Source organism: Salmo salar, chromosome 08, assembly GCF_965601325.2.
Source record: "Salmo salar chromosome 08, fSalSal1, whole genome shotgun sequence".
Lineage (NCBI taxonomy): Eukaryota > Metazoa > Chordata > Actinopteri > Salmoniformes > Salmonidae > Salmo > Salmo salar.
The window spans coordinates 37752501-37780225 of NC_138298.1; the positions used below are offsets into that span (position 1 = coordinate 37752501).

At 46.1% G+C, this 27725-nt stretch overlaps 1 protein-coding gene across 1 annotated transcript in view; it reads left to right on the forward strand.

The window, feature by feature from the left end:
• The window catches only part of LOC106595071 (multiple PDZ domain protein), a 134612-nt gene that overhangs the window by 74851 nt on the left and 32036 nt on the right, over positions 1-27725 (forward strand). Inside the window, exons 22-29 of the mRNA XM_082978287.1 lie at positions 6301-6478; positions 6845-6955; positions 7068-7136; positions 7512-7583; positions 7785-7869; positions 9655-9899; positions 14425-14516; positions 14802-15132. Coding sequence (XP_082834413.1) covers positions 6301-6478; positions 6845-6955; positions 7068-7136; positions 7512-7583; positions 7785-7869; positions 9655-9899; positions 14425-14516; positions 14802-15132 — 1183 coding nt within the window. The remainder of the gene's footprint in view (positions 1-6300; positions 6479-6844; positions 6956-7067; positions 7137-7511; positions 7584-7784; positions 7870-9654; positions 9900-14424; positions 14517-14801; positions 15133-27725) is intronic.

Sequence of the window (27725 nt, forward strand, 5' to 3'; positions counted from 1 at the left end):
CCCCTCATCATTCTAAACACAATGCACCACAATGACATCACAAACACCCCATAACGACGAAGCAGAAACATGTTTTTAGATTTTTTAGCAAATTTCTAAAACATAAAAAAATGGAAATATCACATTTCAATAAGAATTCAGACCCTTTACTCAGTACTTTGTTGAAGCACATTTTGTAGTAATTACATCCTTGAGTCTTCCTGGGTATGACGCTACAAGCTTGGCACAGGTGTATTTGGGGAGTTTCTCCCATTCTTCTCTGCAGATCCTCTGAAGCTCTGTCAGGTTGGATGGGGAGCGTCGCTGCACAGCTATTTTCAGGTCTCTCCAGAGATGTTCGATCGGGTTCAAGTCCGGGTTCTGGCTGGGCCACTCAAGGACATTCAGAGACTTGTCCCATAGCCACTCCTGCGTTGTCTTGGCTGTGTGCTTAGGGTCGTTGTTCTATTGGAAGGAGAACCTTTGCCCCAGACTGAGGTCCTGAGCGGCTCTGGAGCAGGTTTTCATCAAGGATCTCTGTACTTTTCTCCGTTCATCTTTCCCTCTATCCTGACTAGTCTCCCAGTCCCTGCCATTGAAAAACATCCCCACAGCATGATGCTGCCAGCACCATGCTTCACGGTAAGGATGGTGCCAGGTTTCGTCTTTACGTGATGCTTGGCATTCAGGCCAAAGTGTTCAATCTTGGTTTCATCAGAACAGAGAATCTTGTTTCTCATTGTCTGAGAGTCTTAAGGTGCCTTTTGGCAAACTCCAAGCGGGCTGTCATGTGCCTTTTACTGAGGAGTGGCTTCCGTCTGGCCACTCTATCATAAAGGCCTGATTGGTGGAGTGCTGCAGAGATGGTTGTCCTTCAGGAAGGTTCTCTCATATCCACAGAGGAACTCTGGTCAGGGAGGTGGTCAGGGAGATGACCAAGAACCATCAGGCACCCCTTCTGAAAAAACCTACACTCGATCCCTCCGATGTCAACAACTACAGACCAGTATCCCTTCTTTCTTTTCTCTCCAAAACTCTTGAACGTGACGTCCTTGGCCAGCTCTCTTGCTATCTCTCTCAGAATGACCTTCTTGACCCAAATCAGTCAGGTTTCAAGACTGGTCATTCAACTGAGACTGCTCTTCTCTGTGTCACGGAGGCTCTCCGCACTGCTAAAGCTAATACTCTCTCCTCTGCTCTCATCCTTCTAGACCTATCTGCTGCCTTTGATACTGTGAACCACCAGATCCTCCTCTCCACCCTCTCCGAGCTGGGCATCTCCGGTGCGGCCCACGCTTGGATTGCGTCCTACCTGACAGGTCGCTCCTACCAGGTGGCGTGGCGAGAATCTGTCTCCGCACCACGTGCTCTCACCACTGGTGTCCCCCAGGGCTCAGTTCTAGGCCCTCTCCTATTCTCGCTATACACCAAGTCACTTGGGTCTGTCATATCCTCACATGGTCTCTCCTATCATTGCTATGCAGACGACACTCAATTAATCTTCTCCTTTCCCCCTTCTGATAACCAGGTGGCGAATCGCATCTCTGCATGTCTGGCAGACATATCAGTGTGGATGACGGATCACCACCTCAAGCTGAACCCCGGCAAGACGGAGCTGCTTTTCCTCCCGGGGAAGGACTGCCCGTTCCATGATCTCGCCATCACGGTTGACAACTCCATTGTGTCCTCCTCCCAGAGTGCTAAGAACCTTGGCGTGACCCTGGACAACACCCTGTCGTTCTCCACTAACATCAAGGCGGTGACCCGATCCTGTAGGTTCATGCTCTACAACATTCGCAGAGTACGACCCTGCCTCACACAGGAAGCGGCGCAGGTCCTAATCCAGGCACTTGTCATCTCCCGTCTGGATTACTGCAACTCGCTGTTGGCTGGGCTCCCTGCCTGTGCCATTAAACCCCTACAACTCATCCAGAATGCCGCAGCCCGTCTGGTGTTCAACCTTCCCAAGTTCTCTCACGTCACCCCGCTCCTCCGCACACTCCACTGGCTTCCAGTTGAAGCTCGCATCCGCTACAAGACCATGGTGCTGGCCTACGGAGCCGTGAGGGGAACGGCACCTCCGTACCTTCAGGCTCTGATCAGTCCCTACACCCAAACTAGGGCACTGCGCTCATCCACCTCTGGCCTGCTGGCCCCCCTACCACTGAGGAAGCACAGTTCCCGCTCAGCCCAGTCAAAACTGTTCACTGCTCTGGCACCCCTATGGTGGAACAAGCTCCCTCACGACGCCAGGACAGCAAAGTCAATCACCACCTTCCGGAGACACCTGAAACCCCACCTCTTTAAGGAATACCTGGGATAGGACAAAGTAATCCTTCTAACCCCCCCCTCCCCTAAAAGATTTAGATGTACTATTGTAAAGTGGTTGTTCCACTGGATATCATAGGTTGAATGCACCAATTTGTAAGTCGCTCTGGATAAGAGCGTCTGCTAAATTACTTAAATGTTAAATGTTATGGTCACCTCCCTGACGAAAGCCCTTCTCCCCCGATTGCTCAGTTTGGCCGGCCAGGCGGCCAGCCCTAGGAAGAGTCTTGGTGCTTCCAAACTTCTTCCATTTAAGAATGATGAAGGCCACTGTGTTCTTGGGGACCTTCAATGCTGCAGACATTTTTTGGTACCCTTCCCCAGATCTGTGCCTTGACACAATCCTGTCTCGGAGCTCTACGGACAATTCCTTCGACCTCATGGCTTGGTTTTTGCTCTGACATGCACTGTCAATCTGTGGGACCTTATATAGACAGGTGTGTGCCTTTCCAAATCATGTCCAATCAATTGAATTTACCCCAGGTGGACTCCGATCAAGTTGTAGAAACATCTCAAGGCTGATCAATGGAAACAGGATGCACCTGAGCTCAATTTCGAGTCTCATAGCAACGGGTCTGAACACTTTAATTTGCAAACATTTCTAAAAACCTGTTTTCACTTTGTCATTATGGGGTATTGTGTGTAGATTGGCAAGGATTTTTTTTAATTTAATCAATTTTAGAATAAGTCTGTAACCTAACAACAATTTGAAAAAGTCAAGGGGTCTGAATACTTTCCGAATACACTGTACAGTGTTGTAACCATGTGCAAATAGTTAAAGTACAAAAGGGAAAATATATACTGCTCAAAAAAATAAAGGGAACACTTAAATAACACATCCTAGATCTGAATGAAAGAAATAATCTTATTAAATACTTTTTTCTTTACATAGTTGAATGTGCTGACAACAAAATCACACAAAAATAATCAATGGAAATCCAATTTATCAACCCATGGAGGTCTGGATTTGGAGTCACACTCAAAATTAAAGTGGAAAACCACACTACAGGCTGATCCAACTTTGATGTAATGTCCTTAAAACAAGTCAAAATGAGGCTCAGTAGTGTGTGTGGCCCCCACATGCCTGTATGACCTCCCTACAATGCCTGGGCATGCTCCTGATGAGGTGGCAGATGGTCTCCTGAGGGATCTCCTCCCAGACCTGGACTAAAGCATCCGCCAACTCCTGGACAGTCTGTGGTGCAATGTGGCGTTGGTGGATGGAGCGAGACATGATGTCCCAGATGTGCTCAATTGGATTCAGGTCTGGGGAACGGGCGGGCCAGTTCATAGCATCAATGCCTTCCTTTTGCAGGAACTGCTGACACACTCCAGCCACATGAGGTCTAGCATTGTCTTGCATTAGGAGGAACCCAGGGCCAACCGCACCAGCATATGGTCTCACAAGGGGTCTGAGGATCTCATCTCGGTACCTAATGGCAGTCAGGCTACCTCTGGCGAGCACATGGAGGGCTGTGCGGCCCCCCAAAGAAATGCCACCCCACACCATGACTGACCCACCGCCAAACCGGTCATGCTGGAGGATGTTGCATGCAGCAGAACGTTCTCCATGGCGTCTCCAGACTCTGTCACGTCTGTCACGGGCTCAGTGTGAACCTGCTTTCATCTGTGAAGAGCACAGGGCGCCAGTGGTGAATTTGCCAATCTTGGTGTTCTCTGGCAAATGCCAAACGTCCTGCACGGTGTTGGGCTATTAGCACAACCCCCACCTGTGGACGTCGGACCCTCATACCACCCTCATGGAGTCTGTTTCTGACCGTTTGAGCAGACACATGCACATTTGTGGCCTGCTGGAGGTCATTTTGCAGGGCTCTGGCAGTGCTTCTCCTGCTCCTCCTTGCACAAAGGCAGAGGTAGCGGTCCTGCTGCTGGGTTGTTGCCCTCCTACAGCCTCCTCCACGTCTCCTGATGTACTGGCCTGTCTCCTAGTAGCGCCTCCATGCTCTGGACACTACGCTGACAGACACAGCAAACCTTCTTGCCACAGCTCGCATTGATGTGCCATCCTGGATGAGCTGCACTACCTGAGCCACTTGTGTGGGTTGTAGACTCCGTCTCATGCTACCACTAGAGTGAAAGCACCGCCAGCATTCAAAAGTGACCAAAACATCAGCCAGGAAGCATAGGAACTGAGAAGTGGTCTGTGGTCCCCACCTGCAGAACCACTCCTTTATTGGGGGTGTCTTGCTAATTGCCTATAATTTCCACCTGTTGTCTATTCCATTTGCACAACAGCATGTGAAATTTATTGTCAATCAGTGTTGCTTCCTAAGTGGACAGTTTGATTTCACAGAAGTGTGATTGACTTGGAGTTACATTGTGTCGTTTAAGTGTTCCCTTTATTTTTTTGAGCAGTGTATAAACATAAATATGGATTGTATTTACAATGTTGTTTGTTCTTATCTGGTTGCCCTTTTCTTGTGGCAACAGGTCACAAATATTGCTGCTGTGATGGCACACTGTGGTATTTCACCCAAAAGATATGGGAATTTATCAAAATTGGATTTGTTTCAAATTCTTTGTGGGTCTGTGTTATCTGAGGGAAATATGTGTCTCTAATAGGTTCATACATTTGGCAGAAGGTTAGGAAGTGCAGCTCAGTTTCTCTTGAGAGCCAGGTCAACCTACAGCAGCCTCTCTCAATAGCAAGGCTATGCTCACTGAGTCTGTATATTGTCAAAGCTTTCCTTAAGTTTGGGTCAGTGACAGTGGTCAGGTGTTTGTGTTTGTGAACAGATCCCCAGGACCAGCATGCTTAGGGGACTCTTCTCCAGGTTCATCTCTCTGTAGGTGATGGCTTTGTTATGCAAGGTTTGGGAATCACTTCCTTTTAGGTGGTTGTAGAATTTAACGGCTCTTTTCTGGATTTTGATAATTAGCGGATATCGGCCTAATTCTGCTCTGCATGAATTATTTTGTATTTTATATTGTACACAGAGGACATTTTTGCAGAATTCTGCATGCAGAGTCTCAATATTTTGAAGAGGGTGGGGCTCAAGCTGCATCCCTGTCTCACCCCACGGCCCTGTGGAAAGAAATGTGTGTTTTTTGCCCATTTTAACTGCACACTTGTTGTTTGTGTACATGGATTTTATAATGTCGTATGTGTTTCCCCCAACACCACTTTCCATTGTATAGCAGACTCTCATGCCAAATTGAGTCAAAAGCTTTTTTGAAATCAACAAAGATTGACAATACTTTGCCTTTGTTTTGTTTGTTTGTCTGTTTTACGGTAATTTGGTAAAAAGCCAATTGCGCACTTGCTCAGTACATTGTTTTCACTGAGGAAATGTACAAGTCTGCTGTTTTATGATAATGCAGAGGATTTTCCCAAGGTTGCTGTTGACGCATATCCCACTTTCTCACTCTTTCTTTCTCTCTCTCTCCCACAATGTCTGGTTGGTCAAGCTGCCAGGCCAGTCTCTCTCTCTCTCTCTCTCTCTCTCTCTCTCTCTCTCTCTCTCTCTCTCTCTCTCTCTCTCTCTCTCTCTCTCTCTCTCTCTCTCTCTCTCTCTTCTCTCTCTCTCTCTCTCTCTCTCTCTCTCTCTCTCTCTCTCTCTCTCTCCCAGTGTCTGATTGGCCAGTCTCTCTCTCCTTTGCAGGGTCCAGTTGATGCGTTCTTCAGACCAGTCCCTGTGCGTCATTACCATGGGAGGTAGAGGGATGGATAGGTTACACACATACACACACTAACCCTTTCTTTCTCTCTTTCTCTCTCTCCCTTTCTCTACCCCTATTTTTCTCTCTCTACCCCTTTCTCGCTCTCTCTCTCTCTCTATCTCTCTCCCTCCCCCCCTCTCTCGCTACCCCTATTTCTCTCTCTCTACCCTTCTCTCCCTTACCCCCTCTCTCTCACTCTCTCGCTCTCTCCCCCCCTCTCTCTCTACCCATATTTCTCTCTCTCTACCCTTCTCTCCCTTACCCCCTCTCTCTTACTCTCTCGCTCTCTCCACCCCTGCCCCCTCCATGCAGGGTCAAGTTGATGCGTTCTTCAGGCCAGTCTCTGGGTATCAGTATCATGGGAGGTAGAGGGATGGGCAGCAGGCTGAGCAGTGGAGAGGTGATGAGAGGAGTGTTCATTAAACACATCACACCAGACAGCCCTGCTGGACACAACGGCACCCTGAAGACTGGAGACAGGATACTGGAGGTAGGGAGAGAGGAGAGGGGAGAGGATGGGGGGGGGGGGTTGTGTGTGTATATGTTTGTGATGAGTGGTCATTAAAGAGGTGTGTGTTTCTTCCTTCTGGTGAGTTTTCCTGGCCACACATCACTTGATTATTCTTCATCTTCATCGTCATCTTCTGCTTCTTCTTCTTCTTCTGCTTCTGCTTCTTCTGCTTCTGCTTCTTCTGCTTCTACTGCTTCTTCTGCTTCTGCTTCTTCTGCTTCTGCTTCTTCTGCTTCTTCTTCTGCTTGCTCTTTGAAGTCTAGGCCGATTAACTGTAACGCACTGCTGATGTAAAAAGGGCTTCAGGAATGCATTTGATTGGTTGATTAATTGCTGATTGATCAGGTAGGATGCATGGATCTGAGAGATGCCAGTCATGAGCAGGCAGTGGAGGCCATCCGTAGTGCTGGAGACCCTGTTGTCTTCCTGGTACAGACTGGACAACACAAATCACAGGTTGGTTTGGTTTAGAACTGCCACTCACATGTACGCATGCATGCACATACAAGTCCTCTGATATCATGTGACGTCTCTCTGTCTTCTGTGTTTCATATCTTCTTCCCGTCAGTCGTCTCCTGTGCTCTCCAACCATGAGAGGCAAGCCTCAGCATCACACAGGGACTCACTGAACAACAGGGTTTGTAATTCTGTGTGTCTTCCCATTTCTGTATTAGAATATGATATATATTCTGTGTAGAATGTGGATCTGTGTACCATAGCATTTGATGTTAGAATATAGAACAGCTTGGCAACTCTATGTTTTGTGTACTAGAACATAGAGTTGGCTAGAGGGCACATCAATGATGCTGTCAATGCTAAAACAGGTGCATATTCTATCCAACTCTTTGTACGAGACACGTGCTGGTAGTCGTGAGGTTGTTGTGTCATGTCTAGTCTGTGTTGTTGATTCCCATGTGTTTTCCTCATAGAGACAGAACTATACCTTATACGTCTGTACTCTGTACTCTCTACTCTGTACGTGGTGTGTATTTCCTGTGTGGTCTGTATATAGATGCCAGAGAGTCACAGTGGTCTGTTCCTTAGTCTCTCCCCCGCCAACCCCTTCACCCCTACTCCCTTTAAGGTTTGTACACCTGTGTGTGTGTGACGGTTTGTGTCCCCCCCCTAACCATAACCCTAAAAACAGACATACCCTTTATTGATATACTGCACTTATGCAGCCTCTCACTAACAGTAATACAGACCTGTCTACATGTGTGTATATATGGGGTGTGTTTGTTTTCAACACACCCTGTATTCCTGTGTTTTGTCCCTGCGTCTTCAGCCAACAGCCAATAGGACGGTCAGGAGAAGCCCCACAACTGTCTCTGCACCAATCACACTGAGAGACAAGGAAGACGACAGCTGGAGTGGGTTACACACGCGCGCACGCACGCACGCACGTACCTACACACACACACGCACGCACCTACACACACACACACACACACACACACACACACACACACACACACACACACACACACACACACACACACACACACACACACACACACACACACACACACACACATCATTATAGGCCTGCCAGAAAGTACCACTAGTCTCCTAGACACTGACAGGAGGGGATTGAACAGGAATAACCACTAGTCCCCTAGACACTGACAGGAGGGGATTGAACAGGAATAACCACTAGTCTCCTAGACACTGACAGGAGGGGATTGAACAGGAATAACCACTAGTCTCCTAGACACTGACAGGAGGGGATTGAACTAGGAATAACCACTAGTCTCCTAGACACTGACAGGAGGGGATTGAACTAGGAATAACCACTAGTCTCCTAGACACTGACAGGAGGGGATTGAACAGGAATAACCACTAGTCTCCTAGACACTGACAGGAGGGGATTGAACAGGAATAACCACTAGTCTCCTAGACACTGACAGGAGGGGATTGAACAGGAATAACCACTAGTCTCCTAGACACTGACAGGAGGGGATTGAACAGGAATAACCACTAGTCTCCTAGACACTGACAGGAGGGGATTGAACAGGAATAACCACTAGTCTCCTAGACACTGACAGGAGGGGATTGAACAGGAATAACCACTAGTCTCCTAGACACTGACAGGAGGGGATTGAACAGGAATAACCACTAGTCTCCTAGACACTGACAGGAGGGGATTGAACAGGAATAACCACTAGTCTCCTAGACACTGACAGGAGGGGATTGAACAGGAATAACCACTAGTCTCCTAGACACTGACAGGAGGGGATTGAACAGGAATAACCACTAGTCTCCTAGACACTGACAGGAGGGGATTGAACAGGAATAACCACTAGTCTCCTAGACACTGACAGGAGGGGATTGAACAGGAATAACCACTAGTCTCCTAGACACTGACAGGAGGGGATTGAACAGGAATAACCACTAGTCTCCTAGACACTGACAGGAGGGGATTGAACAGGAATAACCACTAGTCTCCTAGACACTGACAGGAGGGGATTGAACAGGAATAACCACTAGTCTCCTAGACACTGACAGGAGGGGATTGAACAGGAATAACCACTAGTCTCCTAGACACTGACAGGAGGGGATTGAACAGAATAACCACTAGTCTCCTAGACACTGCAGGAGGGGATTGAACAGAATAACCACTAGTCTCCTAGACACTGACAGGAGGGGATTGAACAGGAATAACCACTAGTCTCCTAGACACTGACAGGAGGGGATTGAACAGGAATAACCACTAGTCTCCTAGACACTGACAGGAGGGGATTGAACAGGAATAACCACTAGTCTCCTAGACACTGACAGGAGGGGATTGAACAGGAATAACCACTAGTCTCCTAGACACTGACAGGAGGGGATTGAACAGGAATAACCACTAGTCTCCTAGACACTGACAGGAGGGGATTGAACAGGAATAACCACTAGTCTCCTAGACACTGACAGGAGGGGATTGAACAGGAATAACCACTAGTCTCCTAGACACTGACAGGAGGGGATTGAACAGGAATAACCACTAGTCTCCTAGACACTGACAGGAGGGGATTGAACTAGAATAATAAATATGGCGATGATTCTAAAGGTGGACACAGCCTTCATTTCCTACTTCAACCCTTTTGTGTTTCATTCTCTCTCTTTCTCTATATCTCTACTGCTTTCTATCTTTTCTTCTCCCCCCCTCACAGAGAAGATGATGTCCAGGTATGGCGGTCTGCCAGGTGAGCTCCATATTATAGAGCTGGAGAAGAGTCCCAGGGGAGTCACTAGCACGGAGGCCCGGGGACAGGGTCTGGTTCCTGGTCTGGGTCTCAGCCTGACGGAAGACAGGGATGGTTCCAGAGCCCACCTCGGTGTCTACGTGGCTGGGGTCGACCCCCAGGGAGCAGCGGGGCGAGATGGACGGATACTGGTGGGAGATGAGCTACTGGAGGTGAGTCAGTGTGTGTGAGAGATTAGAGAAAGAGACACCACACTGCAGGTGGCAGTATGCCCCTCTTTCAGTTTGTTTTACTGACTCGTAGAAGTTTCAATGCAGACAGCCCTGAATGGAGCTGCCCATGCTGTCACAGAATACATTATGGCACAGATACAAAGAAGGATCCTCTATCCACCTCTATGATGGCCAGATACAAAGAAGGACCCTCTATCCACCTCTATGATGGCCAGATACAAAGAAGGACCCTCTATCCACCTCTATGATGGCCAGATACAAAGAAGGATCCTCTATCCACCTCTATGATGGCCAGATACAAAGAAGGACCCTCTATCCACCTCTATGATTAAATCCCACCAACCCCCCCATATATTTAGGATGTTTATAACAGCAATAAGGCACCTCAGGAGGTTTGTGATATATGGCCAATATACCACGGTTAAGAGCTGTGTCCAGGCACTCGGCGAAGCGTCGATCCTGTATGGTCGTAGTCACCAGAACATTACAGCCATCCTCAACAGTGTTGTAGAGGACCACAGCCACTAACATACAGTACTGTCAGATATAGTAGTAATGTATTATATATTATGTCCTGGTTGTAGATCAACGGTCAGATCCTGTATGGTCGTAGTCACCAGAACATTACAGCCATCCTCAACAGTGTTGTAGAGGACCACAGCCACTAACATACAGTACTGTCAGATATAGTAGTAATGTATTATATATTATGTCCTGGTTGTAGATCAACGGTCAGATCCTGTATGGTCGTAGTCACCAGAACGCTACAGCCATCCTCAACAGTGTTGTAGAGGACCTCAGCCACTAACATACAGTACTGTCAGATATAGTAGTAATGTATTATATATTATGTCCTGGTTGTAGATCAACGGTCAGATCCTGTATGGTCGTAGTCACCAGAACGCTACAGCCATCCTCAACAGTGTTGTAGAGGACCTCAGCCACTAACATACAGTACTGTCAGATATAGTAGTAATGTATTATATATTATGTCCTGGTTGTAGATCAACGGTCAGATCCTGTATGGTCGTAGTCACCAGAACGCTACAGCCATCCTCAACAGTGTTGTAGAGGACCTCAGCCACTAACATACAGTACTGTCAGATATAGTAGTAATGTATTATATATTATGTCCTGGTTGTAGATCAACGGTCAGATCCTGTATGGTCGTAGTCACCAGAACGCTACAGCCATCCTCAACAGTGTTGTAGAGGACCTCAGCCACTAACATACAGTACTGTCAGATATAGTAGTAATGTATTATATATTATGTCCTGGTTGTAGATCAACGGTCAGATCCTGTATGGTCGTAGTCACCAGAACGCTACAGCCATCCTCAACAGTGTTGTAGAGGACCTCAGCCACTAACATACAGTACTGTCAGATATAGTAGTAATGTATTATATATTATGTCCTGGTTGTAGATCAACGGTCAGATCCTGTATGGTCGTAGTCACCAGAACATTACAGCCATCCTCAACAGTGTTGTAGAGGACCTCAGCCACTAACATACAGTACTGTCAGATATAGTAGTAATGTATTATATATTATGTCCTGGTTGTAGATCAACGGTCAGATCCTGTATGGTCGTAGTCACCAGAACACTACAGCCATCCTCAACAGTGTTGTAGAGGACCTCAGCCACTAACATACAGTACTGTCAGATATAGTAGTAATGTATTATATATTATGTCCTGGTTGTAGATCAACGGTCAGATCCTGTATGGTCGTAGTCACCAGAACGCTACAGCCATCCTCAACAGTGTTGTAGAGGACCTCAGCCACTAACATACAGTACTGTCAGATATAGTAGTAATGTATTATATATTATGTCCTGGTTGTAGATCAACGGTCAGATCCTGTATGGTCGTAGTCACCAGAACGCTACAGCCATCCTCAACAGTGTTGTAGAGGACCTCAGCCACTAACATACAGTACTGTCAGATATAGTAGTAATGTATTATATATTATGTCCTGGTTGTAGATCAACGGTCAGATCCTGTATGGTCGTAGTCACCAGAACGCTACAGCCATCCTCAACAGTGTTGTAGAGGACCTCAGCCACTAACATACAGTACTGTCAGATATAGTAGTAATGTATTATATATTATGTCCTGGTTGTAGATCAACGGTCAGATCCTGTATGGTCGTAGTCACCAGAACGCTACAGCCATCCTCAACAGTGTTGTAGAGGACCTCAGCCACTAACATACAGTACTGTCAGATATAGTAGTAATGTATTATATATTATGTCCTGGTTGTAGATCAACGGTCAGATCCTGTATGGTCGTAGTCACCAGAACACTACAGCCATCCTCAACAGTGTTGTAGAGGACCTCAGCCACTAACATACAGTACTGTCAGATATAGTAGTAATGTATTATATATTATGTCCTGGTTGTAGATCAACGGTCAGATCCTGTATGGTCGTAGTCACCAGAACGCTACAGCCATCCTCAACAGTGTTGTAGAGGACCTCAGCCACTAACATACAGTACTGTCAGATATAGTAGTAATGTATTATATATTATGTCCTGGTTGTAGATCAACGGTCAGATCCTGTATGGTCGTAGTCACCAGAACGCTACAGCCATCCTCAACAGTGTTGTAGAGGACCTCAGCCACTAACATACAGTACTGTCAGATATAGTAGTAATGTATTATATATTATGTCCTGGTTGTAGATCAACGGTCAGATCCTGTATGGTCGTAGTCACCAGAACATTACAGCCATCCTCAACAGTGTTGTAGAGGACCTCAGCCACTAACATACAGTACTGTCAGATATAGTAGTAATGTATTATATATTATGTCCTGGTTGTAGATCAACGGTCAGATCCTGTATGGTCGTAGTCACCAGAACGCTACAGCCATCCTCAACAGTGTTGTAGAGGACCTCAGCCACTAACATACAGTACTGTCAGATATAGTAGTAATGTATTATATATTATGTCCTGGTTGTAGATCAACGGTCAGATCCTGTATGGTCGTAGTCACCAGAACGCTACAGCCATCCTCAACAGTGTTGTAGAGGACCTCAGCCACTAACATACAGTACTGTCAGATATAGTAGTAATGTATTATATATTATGTCCTGGTTGTAGATCAACGGTCAGATCCTGTATGGTCGTAGTCACCAGAACGCTACAGCCATCCTCAACAGTGTTGTAGAGGACCTCAGCCACTAACATACAGTACTGTCAGATATAGTAGTAATGTATTATATATTATGTCCTGGTTGTAGATCAACGGTCAGATCCTGTATGGTCGTAGTCACCAGAACGCTACAGCCATCCTCAACAGTGTTGTAGAGGACCTCAGCCACTAACATACAGTACTGTCAGATATAGTAGTAATGTATTATATATTATGTCCTGGTTGTAGATCAACGGTCAGATCCTGTATGGTCGTAGTCACCAGAACGCTACAGCCATCCTCAACAGTGTTGTAGAGGACCTCAGCCACTAACATACAGTACTGTCAGATATAGTAGTAATGTATTATATATTATGTCCTGGTTGTAAATCAACGGTCAGATCCTGTATGGTCGTAGTCACCAGAACGCTACAGCCATCATCAACAGTGTTGTAGAGGACCTCAGCCACTAACATACAGTACTGTCAGATATAGTAGTAATGTATTATATATTATGTCCTGGTTGTAGATCAACGGTCAGATCCTGTATGGTCGTAGTCACCAGAACGCTACAGCCATCCTCAACAGTGTTGTAGAGGACCTCAGCCACTAACATACAGTACTGTCAGATATAGTAGTAATGTATTATATATTATGTCCTGGTTGTAGATCAACGGTCAGATCCTGTATGGTCGTAGTCACCAGAACGCTACAGCCATCCTCAACAGTGTTGTAGAGGACCTCAGCCACTAACATACAGTACTGTCAGATATAGTAGTAATGTATTATATATTATGTCCTGGTTGTAGATCAACGGTCAGATCCTGTATGGTCGTAGTCACCAGAACGCTACAGCCATCCTCAACAGTGTTGTAGAGGACCTCAGCCACTAACATACAGTACTGTCAGATATAGTAGTAATGTATTATATATTATGTCCTGGTTGTAGATCAACGGTCAGATCCTGTATGGTCGTAGTCACCAGAACGCTACAGCCATCCTCAACAGTGTTGTAGAGGACCTCAGCCACTAACATACAGTACTGTCAGATATAGTAGTAATGTATTATATATTATGTCCTGGTTGTAGATCAACGGTCAGATCCTGTATGGTCGTAGTCACCAGAAAGCTACAGCCATCCTCAACAGTGTTGTAGAGGACCTCAGCCACTAACATACAGTACTGTCAGATATAGTAGTAATGTATTATATATTATGTCCTGGTTGTAGATCAACGGTCAGATCCTGTATGGTCGTAGTCTCCAGAACGCTACAGCCATCCTCAACAGTGTTGTAGAGGACCTCAGCCACTAACATACAGTACTGTCAGATATAGTAGTAATGTATTATATATTATGTCCTGGTTGTAGATCAACGGTCAGATCCTGTATGGTCGTAGTCACCAGAACGCTACAGCCATCCTCAACAGTGCTCCTTCTAAAGTCCAGATCCTCCTCACCAGGTACAGTACAGAACCAACACACTACACAGTAAATGGCATTACACTACACGCTGTTGAGACGCCCCCTGTTGACGTTTCCTGTAGAAGAGTTTGTATCAAACCATATCAAAGTCATTTGACTGGTGTTAAGTCATGTGATTTTACTGTGTTTGAAATATAGTAACTATTATGGATTTACTCATTTTCAATACGAGGACCATTAATCAGTTGTGACCACCGATTACTTCATTATATTTCCAAGATGGCGACTTTGATGTCTAACAGAGATGTTATTGTTTTGATCAGGAATAAAGCCGCTCTGACGCAGATGGCTCAGGGACCCATGGGTGGGGACTCCTCATCTTCCTCCATCCATCCCTCCATCTCTCTCTCCTCTTTTCTCCATCCCTCCATCCATGTCTCTTCCTCCCATCCCCCCATTCCTCCCCACTCTTCCGTCGGCACTGCCAGGAACGCCTCCTCCTCTAGCGGGCGATCTGATTGGCCAACGGGCTCCGCTCTGACCCCTGACCTCCTGAGCTGTCCCATAATACCCGGCGTTGACAGCACCATAGAGATCTGTAAAGGACACTTGGGCCTGGGCCTCAGCATCGTGGGGGGGTGTGACACGCTACTGGTAAGAGCGACAGAAAGAGGGAGTGAGAGAGAAAGAGGGAGAGAGAAAGAGAGAGAGAGAGACAGAGAGTGAGAGAGAGAGGAGCAGAGAGAGAGAGAGAAGCAGAGAGAGAGAGACAGAGAGAGAGAGAGAGCATGATAGTGTGTGTTTGTGTGTGTGTACCATGGAGATCTGTAAAGGACACACATAACTCGGCCTCAGCATCGGGATGATGTACTGTACTGTAGAACACCCTCTCCTGGGGTAAAATACCATCTGGTCTGATGATGTACTGTACTGTAGAACACCCTCTCCTGGGGTAAAATACCATCTGGTCTGATGATGTACTGTAGAACACCCTCTCCTGGGGTAAAATACCATCTGGTCTGATGATGTACTGTACTGTAGAACACCCTCTCCTGGGGTAAAATACCATCTGGTCTGATGATGTACTGTAGAACACCCTCTCCTGGGGTAAAATACCATCTGGTCTGATGATGTACTGTAGAACACCCTCTCCTGGGGTAAAATACCATCTGGTCTGATGATGTACTGTACTGTAGAACACCCTCTCCTGGGGTAAAATACCATCTGGTCTGATGATGTACTGTACTGTAGAACACCCTCTCCTGGGGTAAAATACCATCTGGTCTGATGATGTACTGTACTGTAGAACACCCTCTCCTGGGGTAAAATACCATCTGGTCTGATGATGTACTGTAGAACACCCTCTCCTGGGGTAAAATACCATCTGGTCTGATGATGTACTGTACTGTAGAACACCCTCTCCTGGGGTAAAATACCATCTGGTCTGATGATGTACTGTAGAACATCCTCTCCTGGGGTAAAATACCATCTGGTCTGATGATGTACTGTAGAACACCCTCTCCTGGGGTAAAATACCATCTGGTCTGATGATGTACTGTACTGTAGAACACCCTCTCCTGGGGTAAAATACCATCTGGTCTGATGATGTACTGTAGAACACCCTCTCCTGGGGTAAAATACCATCTGGTCTGATGATGTACTGTAGAACACCCTCTCCTGGGGTAAAATACCATCTGGTCTGATGATGTACTGTAGAACACCCTCTCCTGGGGTAAAATACCATCTGGTCTGATGATATACTGTACTGTAGAACACCCTCTCCTGGGGTAAAATACCATCTGGTCTGATGATGTACTGTACTGTAGAACACCCTCTCCTGGGGTAAAATACCATCCGGTCTGATGATGTACTGTAGAACACCCTCTCCTGGGGTAAAATACCATCTGGTCTGATGATGTACTGTAGAACACCCTCTCCTGGGGTAAAATACCATCTGGTCTGATGATGTACTGTAGAACACCCTCTCCTGGGGTAAAATACCATCTGGTCTGATGATGTACTGTAGAACACCCTCTCCTGGGGTAAAATACCATCTGGTCTGATGATGTACTGTACTGTAGAACACCCTCTCCTGGGGTAAAATACCATCTGGTCTGATGATGTACTGTACTGTAGAACACCCTCTCCTGGGGTAAAATACCATCTGGTCTGATGATGTACTGTAGAACACCCTCTCCTGGGGTAAAATACCATCTGGTCTGATGATGTACTGTAGAACACCCTCTCCTGGGGTAAAATACCATCTGGTCTGATGATGTACTGTACTGTAGAACACCCTCTCCTGGGGTAAAATACCATCTGGTCTGATGATGTACTGTACTGTAGAACACCCTCTCCTGGGGTAAAATACCATCTGGTCTGATGATGTACTGTACTGTAGAACACCCTCTCCTGGGGTAAAATACCATCTGGTCTGATGATGTACTGTAGAACACCCTCTCCTGGGGTAAAATACCATCTGGTCTGATGATGTACTGTACTGTAGAACACCCTCTCCTGGGGTAAAATACCATCTGGTCTGATGATGTACTGTACTGTAGAACACCCTCTCCTGGGGTAAAATACCATCTGGTCTGATGATGTACTGTAGAACACCCTCTCCTGGGGTAAAATACCATCTGGTCTGATGATGTACTGTAGAACACCCTCTCCTGGGGTAAAATACCATCTGGTCTGATGATGTACTGTACTGTAGAACACCCTCTCCTGGGGTAAAATACCATCTGGTCTGATGATGTACTGTACTGTAGAACACCCTCTCCTGGGGTAAAATACCATCTGGTCTGATGATGTACTGTAGAACACCCTCTCCTGGGGTAAAATACCATCTGGTCTGATGATGTACTGCTAGAACACCCTCTCCTGGGGTAAAATACCATCTGGTCTGATGATGTACTGTAGAACACCCTCTCCTGGGGTAAAATACCATCTGGTCTGATGATGTACTGTAGAACACCCTCTCCTGGGGTAAAATACCATCTGGTCTGATGATGTACTGTAGAACACCCTCTCCTGGGGTAAAATACCATCTGGTCTGATGATGTACTGTACTGTAGAACACCCTCTCCTGGGGTAAAATACCATCTGGTCTGATGATGTACTGTACTGTAGAACACCCTCTCCTGGGGTAAAATACCATCTGGTCTGATGATGTACTGTACTGTAGAACACCCTCTCCTGGGGTAAAATACCATCTGGTCTGATGATGTACTGTAGAACACCCTCTCCTGGGGTAAAATACCATCTGGTCTGATGATGTACTGTACTGTAGAACACCCTCTCCTGGGGTAAAATACCATCTGGTCTGATGATGTACTGTAGAACACCCTCTCCTGGGGTAAAATACCATCTGGTCTGATGATGTACTGTACTGTAGAACACCCTCTCCTGGGGTAAAATACCATCTGGTCTGATGATGTACTGTACTGTAGAACACCCTCTCCTGGGGTAAAATACCATCTGGTCTGATGATGTACTGTAGAACACCCTCTCCTGGGGTAAAATACCATCTGGTCTGATGATGTACTGTACTGTAGAACACCCTCTCCTGGGGTAAAATACCATCTGGTCTGATGATGTACTGTAGAACACCCTCTCCTGGGGTAAAATACCATCTGGTCTGATGATGTACTGTAGAACACCCTCTCCTGGGGTAAAATACCATCTGGTCTGATGATGTACTGTACTGTAGAACACCCTCTCCTGGGGTAAAATACCATCTGGTCTGATGATGTACTGTAGAACACCCTCTCCTGGGGTAAAATACCATCTGGTCTGATGATGTACTGTACTGTAGAACACCCTCTCCTGGGGTAAAATACCATCTGGTCTGATGATATACTGTACTGTAGAACACCCTCTCCTGGGGTAAAATACCATCTGGTCTGATGATGTACTGTACTGTAGAACACCCTCTCCTGGGGTAAAATACCATCTGGTCTGATGATGTACTGTACTGTAGAACACCCTCTCCTGGGGTAAAATACCATCTGGTCTGATGATGTACTGTAGAACACCCTCTCCTGGGGTAAAATACCATCTGGTCTGATGATGTACTGTAGAACACCCTCTCCTGGGGTAAAATACCATCTGGTCTGATGATGTACTGTAGAACACCCTCTCCTGGGGTAAAATACCATCTGGTCTGATGATGTACTGTACTGTAGAACACCCTCTCCTGGGGTAAAATACCATCTGGTCTGATGATGTACTGTACTGTAGAACACCCTCTCCTGGGGTAAAATACCATCTGGTCTGATGATGTACTGTAGAACACCCTCTCCTGGGGTAAAATACCATCTGGTCTGATGATGTACTGTACTGTAGAACACCCTCTCCTGGGGTAAAATACCATCTGGTCTGATGATGTACTGTACTGTAGAACACCCTCTCCTGGGGTAAAATACCATCTGGTCTGATGATGTACTGTACTGTAGAACACCCTCTCCTGGGGTAAAATACCATCTGGTCTGATGATGTACTGTACTGTAGAACACCCTCTCCTGGGGTAAAATACCATCTGGTCTGATGATGTACTGTACTGTAGAACACCCTCTCCTGGGGTAAAATACCATCTGGTCTGATGATGTACTGTACTGTAGAACACCCTCTCCTGGGGTAAAATACCATCTGGTCTGATGATGTACTGTAGAACACCCTCTCCTGGGGTAAAATACCATCTGGTCTGATGATGTACTGTAGAACACCCTCTCCTGGGGTAAAATACCATCTGGTCTGATGATGTACTGTAGAACACCCTCTCCTGGGGTAAAATACCATCTGGTCTGATGATGTACTGTAGAACACCCTCTCCTGGGGTAAAATACCATCTGGTCTGATGATGTACTGTACTGTAGAACACCCTCTCCTGGGGTAAAATACCATCTGGTCTGATGATGTACTGTACTGTAGAACACCCTCTCCTGGGGTAAAATACCATCTGGTCTGATGATGTACTGTAGAACACCCTCTCCTGGGGTAAAATACCATCTGGTCTGATGATGTACTGTAGAACACCCTCTCCTGGGGTAAAATACCATCTGGTCTGATGATGTACTGTACTGTAGAACACCCTCTCCTGGGGTAAAATACCATCTGGTCTGATGATGTACTGTACTGTAGAACACCCTCTCCTGGGGTAAAATACCATCTGGTCTGATGATGTACTGTACTGTAGAACACCCTCTCCTGGGGTAAAATACCATCTGGTCTGATGATGTACTGTAGAACACCCTCTCCTGGGGTAAAATACCATCTGGTCTGATGATGTACTGTACTGTAGAACACCCTCTCCTGGGGTAAAATACCATCTGGTCTGATGATGTACTGTACTGTAGAACACCCTCTCCTGGGGTAAAATACCATCTGGTCTGATGATGTACTGTAGAACACCCTCTCCTGGGGTAAAATACCATCTGGTCTGATGATGTACTGTACTGTAGAACACCCTCTCCTGGGGTAAAATACCATCTGGTCTGATGATGTACTGTACTGTAGAACACCCTCTCCTGGGGTAAAATACCATCTGGTCTGATGATGTACTGTACTGTAGAACACCCTCTCCTGGGGTAAAATACCATCTGGTCTGATGATGTACTGTACTGTAGAACACCCTCTCCTGGGGTAAAATACCATCTGGTCTGATGATGTACTGTAGAACACCCTCTCCTGGGGTAAAATACCATCTGGTCTGATGATGTACTGTAGAACACCCTCTCCTGGGGTAAAATACCATCTGGTCTGATGATGTACTGTACTGTAGAACACCCTCTCCTGGGGTAAAATACCATCTGGTCTGATGATGTACTGTAGAACACCCTCTCCTGGGGTAAAATACCATCTGGTCTGATGATGTACTGTACTGTAGAACACCCTCTCCTGGGGTAAAATACCATCTGGTCTGATGATGTACTGTACTGTAGAACACCCTCTCCTGGGGTAAAATACCATCTGGTCTGATGATGTACTGTACTGTAGAACACCCTCTCCTGGGGTAAAATACCATCTGGTCTGATGATGTACTGTACTGTAGAACACCCTCTCCTGGGGTAAAATACCATCTGGTCTGATGATGTACTGTAGAACACCCTCTCCTGGGGTAAAATACCATCTGGTCTGATGATGTACTGTACTGTAGAACACCCTCTCCTGGGGTAAAATACCATCTGGTCTGATGATGTACTGTACTGTAGAACACCCTCTCCTGGGGTAAAATACCATCTGGTCTGATGATGTACTGTACTGTAGAACACCCTCTCCTGGGGTAAAATACCATCTGGTCTGATGATGTACTGTACTGTAGAACACCCTCTCCTGGGGTAAAATACCATCTGGTCTGATGATGTACTGTACTGTAGAACACCCTCTCCTGGGGTAAAATACCATCTGGTCTGATGATGTACTGTACTGTAGAACACCCTCTCCTGGGGTAAAATACCATCTGGTCTGATGATGTACTGTACTGTAGAACACCCTCTCCTGGGGTAAAATACCATCTGGTCTGATGATGTACTGTAGAACACCCTCTCCTGGGGTAAAATACCATCTGGTCTGATGATGTACTGTACTGTAGAACACCCTCTCCTGGGGTAAAATACCATCTGGTCTGATGATGTACTGTACTGTAGAACACCCTCTCCTGGGGTAAAATACCATCTGGTCTGATGATGTACTGTACTGTAGAACACCCTCTCCTGGGGTAAAATACCATCTGGTCTGATGATGTACTGTACTGTAGAACACCCTCTCCTGGGGTAAAATACCATCTGGTCTGATGATGTACTGTAGAACACCCTCTCCTGGGGTAAAATACCATCTGGTCTGATGATGTACTGTAGAACACCCTCTCCTGGGGTAAAATACCATCTGGTCTGATGATGTACTGTACTGTAGAACACCCTCTCCTGGGGTAAAATACCATCTGGTCTGATGATGTACTGTACTGTAGAACACCCTCTCCTGGGGTAAAATACCATCTGGTCTGATGATGTACTGTACTGTAGAACACCCTCTCCTGGGGTAAAATACCATCTGGTCTGATGATGTACTGTACTGTAGAACACCCTCTCCTGGGGTAAAATACCATCTGGTCTGATGATGTACTGTACTGTAGAACACCCTCTCCTGGGGTAAAATACCATCTGGTCTGATGATGTACTGTACTGTAGAACACCCTCTCCTGGGGTAAAATACCATCTGGTCTGATGATGTACTGTACTGTAGAACACCCTCTCCTGGGGTAAAATACCATCTGGTCTGATGATGTACTGTACTGTAGAACACCCTCTCCTGGGGTAAAATACCATCTGGTCTGATGATGTACTGTACTGTAGAACACCCTCTCCTGGGGTAAAATACCATCTGGTCTGATGATGTACTGTAGAACACCCTCTCCTGGGGTAAAATACCATCTGGTCTGATGATGTACTGTACTGTAGAACACCCTCTCCTGGGGTAAAATACCATCTGGTCTGATGATGTACTGTACTGTAGAACACCCTCTCCTGGGGTAAAATACCATCTGGTCTGATGATGTACTGTACTGTAGAACACCCTCTCCTGGGGTAAAATACCATCTGGTCTGATGATGTACTGTACTGTAGAACACCCTCTCCTGGGGTAAAATACCATCTGGTCTGATGATGTACTGTACTGTAGAACACCCTCTCCTGGGGTAAAATACCATCTGGTCTGATGATGTACTGTACTGTAGAACACCCTCTCCTGGGGTAAAATACCATCTGGTCTGATGATGTACTGTAGAACACCCTCTCCTGGGGTAAAATACCATCTGGTCTGATGATGTACTGTAGAACACCCTCTCCTGGGGTAAAATACCATCTGGTCTGATGATGTACTGTACTGTAGAACACCCTCTCCTGGGGTAAAATACCATCTGGTCTGATGATGTACTGTACTGTAGAACACCCTCTCCTGGGGTAAAATACCATCTGGTCTGATGATGTACTGTAGAACACCCTCTCCTGGGGTAAAATACCATCTGGTCTGATGATGTACTGTAGAACACCCTCTCCTGGGGTAAAATACCATCTGGTCTGATGATGTACTGTACTGTAGAACACCCTCTCCTGGGGTAAAATACCATCTGGTCTGATGATGTACTGTACTGTAGAACACCCTCTCCTGGGGTAAAATACCATCTGGTCTGATGATGTACTGTACTGTAGAACACCCTCTCCTGGGGTAAAATACCATCTGGTCTGATGATGTACTGTAGAACACCCTCTCCTGGGGTAAAATACCATCTGGTCTGATGATGTACTGTACTGTAGAACACCCTCTCCTGGGGTAAAATACCATCTGGTCTGATGATGTACTGTAGAACACCCTCTCCTGGGGTAAAATACCATCTGGTCTGATGATGTACTGTAGAACACCCTCTCCTGGGGTAAAATACCATCTGGTCTGATGATGTACTGTACTGTAGAACACCCTCTCCTGGGGTAAAATACCATCTGGTCTGATGATGTACTGTACTGTAGAACACCCTCTCCTGGGGTAAAATACCATCTGGTCTGATGATGTACTGTACTGTAGAACACCCTCTCCTGGGGTAAAATACCATCTGGTCTGATGATGTACTGTACTGTAGAACACCCTCTCCTGGGGTAAAATACCATCTGGTCTGATGATGTACTGTACTGTAGAACACCCTCTCCTGGGGTAAAATACCATCTGGTCTGATGATGTACTGTAGAACACCCTCTCCTGGGGTAAAATACCATCTGGTCTGATGATGTACTGTAGAACACCCTCTCCTGGGGTAAAATACCATCTGGTCTGATGATGTACTGTAGAACACCCTCTCCTGGGGTAAAATACCATCTGGTCTGATGATGTACTGTAGAACACCCTCTCCTGGGGTAAAATACCATCTGGTCTGATGATGTACTGTAGAACACCCTCTCCTGGGGTAAAATACCATCTGGTCTGATGATGTACTGTACTGTAGAACACCCTCTCCTGGGGTAAAATACCATCTGGTCTGATGATGTACTGTACTGTAGAACACCCTCTCCTGGGGTAAAATACCATCTGGTCTGATGATGTACTGTACTGTAGAACACCCTCTCCTGGGGTAAAATACCATCTGGTCTGATGATGTACTGTACTGTAGAACACCCTCTCCTGGGGTAAAATACCATCTGGTCTGATGATGTACTGTACTGTAGAACACCCTCTCCTGGGGTAAAATACCATCTGGTCTGATGATGTACTGTAGAACACCCTCTCCTGGGGTAAAATACCATCTGGTCTGATGATGTACTGTAGAACACCCTCTCCTGGGGTAAAATACCATCTGGTCTGATGATGTACTGTACTGTAGAACACCCTCTCCTGGGGTAAAATACCATCTGGTCTGATGATGTACTGTAGAACACCCTCTCCTGGGGTAAAATACCATCTGGTCTGATGATGTACTGTACTGTAGAACACCCTCTCCTGGGGTAAAATACCATCTGGTCTGATGATGTACTGTACTGTAGAACACCCTCTCCTGGGGTAAAATACCATCTGGTCTGATGATGTACTGTACTGTAGAACACCCTCTCCTGGGGTAAAATACCATCTGGTCTGATGATGTACTGTACTGTAGAACACCCTCTCCTGGGGTAAAATACCATCTGGTCTGATGATGTACTGTAGAACACCCTCTCCTGGGGTAAAATACCATCTGGTCTGATGATGTACTGTAGAACACCCTCTCCTGGGGTAAAATACCATCTGGTCTGATGATGTACTGTACTGTAGAACACCCTCTCCTGGGGTAAAATACCATCTGGTCTGATGATGTACTGTACTGTAGAACACCCTCTCCTGGGGTAAAATACCATCTGGTCTGATGATGTACTGTAGAACACCCTCTCCTGGGGTAAAATACCATCTGGTCTGATGATGTACTGTAGAACACCCTCTCCTGGGGTAAAATACCATCTGGTCTGATGATGTACTGTACTGTAGAACACCCTCTCCTGGGGTAAAATACCATCTGGTCTGATGATGTACTGTACTGTAGAACACCCTCTCCTGGGGTAAAATACCATCTGGTCTGATGATGTACTGTACTGTAGAACACCCTCTCCTGGGGTAAAATACCATCTGGTCTGATGATGTACTGTACTGTAGAACACCCTCTCCTGGGGTAAAATACCATCTGGTCTGATGATGTACTGTAGAACACCCTCTCCTGGGGTAAAATACCATCTGGTCTGATGATGTACTATAGAACACCCTCTCCTGGGGTAAAATACCATCTGGTCTGATGATGTACTGTACTGTAGAACACCCTCTCCTGGGGTAAAATACCATCTGGTCTGATGATGTACTGTACTGTAGAACACCCTCTCCTGGGGTAAAATACCATCTGGTCTGATGATGTACTGTAGAACACCCTCTCCTGGGGTAAAATACCATCTGGTCTGATGATGTACTGTACTGTAGAACACCCTCTCCTGGGGTAAAATACCATCTGGTCTGATGATGTACTGTAGAACACCCTCTCCTGGGGTAAAATACCATCTGGTCTGATGATGTACTGTACTGTAGAACACCCTCTCCTGGGGTAAAATACCATCTGGTCTGATGATGTACTGTAGAACACCCTCTCCTGGGGTAAAATACCATCTGGTCTGATGATGTACTGTACTGTAGAACACCCTCTCCTGGGGTAAAATACCATCTGGTCTGATGATGTACTGTAGAACACCCTCTCCTGGGGTAAAATACCATCTGGTCTGATGATGTACTGTACTGTAGAACACCCTCTCCTGGGGTAAAATACCATCTGGTCTGATGATGTACTGTAGAACACCCTCTCCTGGGGTAAAATACCATCTGGTCTGATGATGTACTGTACTGTAGAACACCCTCTCCTGGGGTAAAATACCATCTGGTCTGATGATGTACTGTACTGTAGAACACCCTCTCCTGGGGTAAAATACCATCTGGTCTGATGATGTACTGTACTGTAGAACACCCTCTCCTGGGGTAAAATACCATCTGGTCTGATGATGTACTGTAGAACACCCTCTCCTGGGGTAAAATACCATCTGGTCTGATGATGTACTGTAGAACACCCTCTCCTGGGGTAAAATACCATCTGGTCTGATGATGTACTGTACTGTAGAACACCCTCTCCTGGGGTAAAATACCATCTGGTCTGATGATGTACTGTAGAACACCCTCTCCTGGGGTAAAATACCATCTGGTCTGATGATGTACTGTACTGTAGAACACCCTCTCCTGGGGTAAAATACCATCTGGTCTGATGATGTACTGTACTGTAGAACACCCTCTCCTGGGGTAAAATACCATCTGGTCTGATGATGTACTGTACTGTAGAACACCCTCTCCTGGGGTAAAATACCATCTGGTCTGATGATGTACTGTACTGTAGAACACCCTCTCCTGGGGTAAAATACCATCTGGTCTGATGATGTACTGTAGAACACCCTCTCCTGGGGTAAAATACCATCTGGTCTGATGATGTACTGTAGAACACCCTCTCCTGGGGTAAAATACCATCTGGTCTGATGATGTACTGTACTGTAGAACACCCTCTCCTGGGGTAAAATACCATCTGGTCTGATGATGTACTGTACTGTAGAACACCCTCTCCTGGGGTAAAATACCATCTGGTCTGATGATGTACTGTAGAACACCCTCTCCTGGGGTAAAATACCATCTGGTCTGATGATGTACTGTAGAACACCCTCTCCTGGGGTAAAATACCATCTGGTCTGATGATGTACTGTACTGTAGAACACCCTCTCCTGGGGTAAAATACCATCTGGTCTGATGATGTACTGTACTGTAGAACACCCTCTCCTGGGGTAAAATACCATCTGGTCTGATGATGTACTGTACTGTAGAACACCCTCTCCTGGGGTAAAATACCATCTGGTCTGATGATGTACTATAGAACACCCTCTCCTGGGGTAAAATACCATCTGGTCTGATGATGTACTGTAGAACACCCTCTCCTGGGGTAAAATACCATCTGGTCTGATGATGTACTGTAGAACACCCTCTCCTGGGGTAAAATACCATCTGGTCTGATGATGTACTGTACTGTAGAACACCCTCTCCTGGGGTAAAATACCATCTGGTCTGATGATGTACTGTACTGTAGAACACCCTCTCCTGGGGTAAAATACCATCTGGTCTGATGATGTACTGTAGAACACCCTCTCCTGGGGTAAAATACCATCTGGTCTGATGATGTACTGTAGAACACCCTCTCCTGGGGTAAAATACCATCTGGTCTGATGATGTACTGTACTGTAGAACACCCTCTCCTGGGGTAAAATACCATCTGGTCTGATGATGTACTATAGAACACCCTCTCCTGGGGTAAAATACCATCTGGTCTGATGATGTACTGTACTGTAGAACATCCTCTCCTGGGGTAAAATACCATCTGGTCTGATGATGTACTGTAGAACACCCTCTCCTGGGGTAAAATACCATCTGGTCTGATGATGTACTGTACTGTAGAACACCCTCTCCTGGGGTAAAATACCATCTGGTCTGATGATGTACTGTACTGTAGAACACCCTCTCCTGGGGTAAAATACCATCTGGTCTGATGATGTACTGTAGAACACCCTCTCCTGGGGTAAAATACCATCTGGTCTGATGATGTACTGTACTGTAGAACACCCTCTCCTGGGGTAAAATACCATCTGGTCTGATGATGTACTGTACTGTAGAACACCCTCTCCTGGGGTAAAATACCATCTGGTCTGATGATGTACTGTACTGTAGAACACCCTCTCCTGGGGTAAAATACCATCTGGTCTGATGATGTACTGTACTGTAGAACACCCTCTCCTGGGGTAAAATACCATCTGGTCTGATGATGTACTGTAGAACACCCTCTCCTGGGGTAAAATACCATCTGGTCTGATGATGTACTGTAGAACACCCTCTCCTGGGGTAAAATACCATCTGGTCTGATGATGTACTGTACTGTAGAACACCCTCTCCTGGGGTAAAATACCATCTGGTCTGATGATGTACTGTAGAACACCCTCTCCTGGGGTAAAATACCATCTGGTCTGATGATGTACTGTAGAACACCCTCTCCTGGGGTAAAATACCATCTGGTCTGATGATGTACTGTAGAACACCCTCTCCTGGGGTAAAATACCATCTGGTCTGATGATGTACTGTACTGTAGAACACCCTCTCCTGGGGTAAAATAC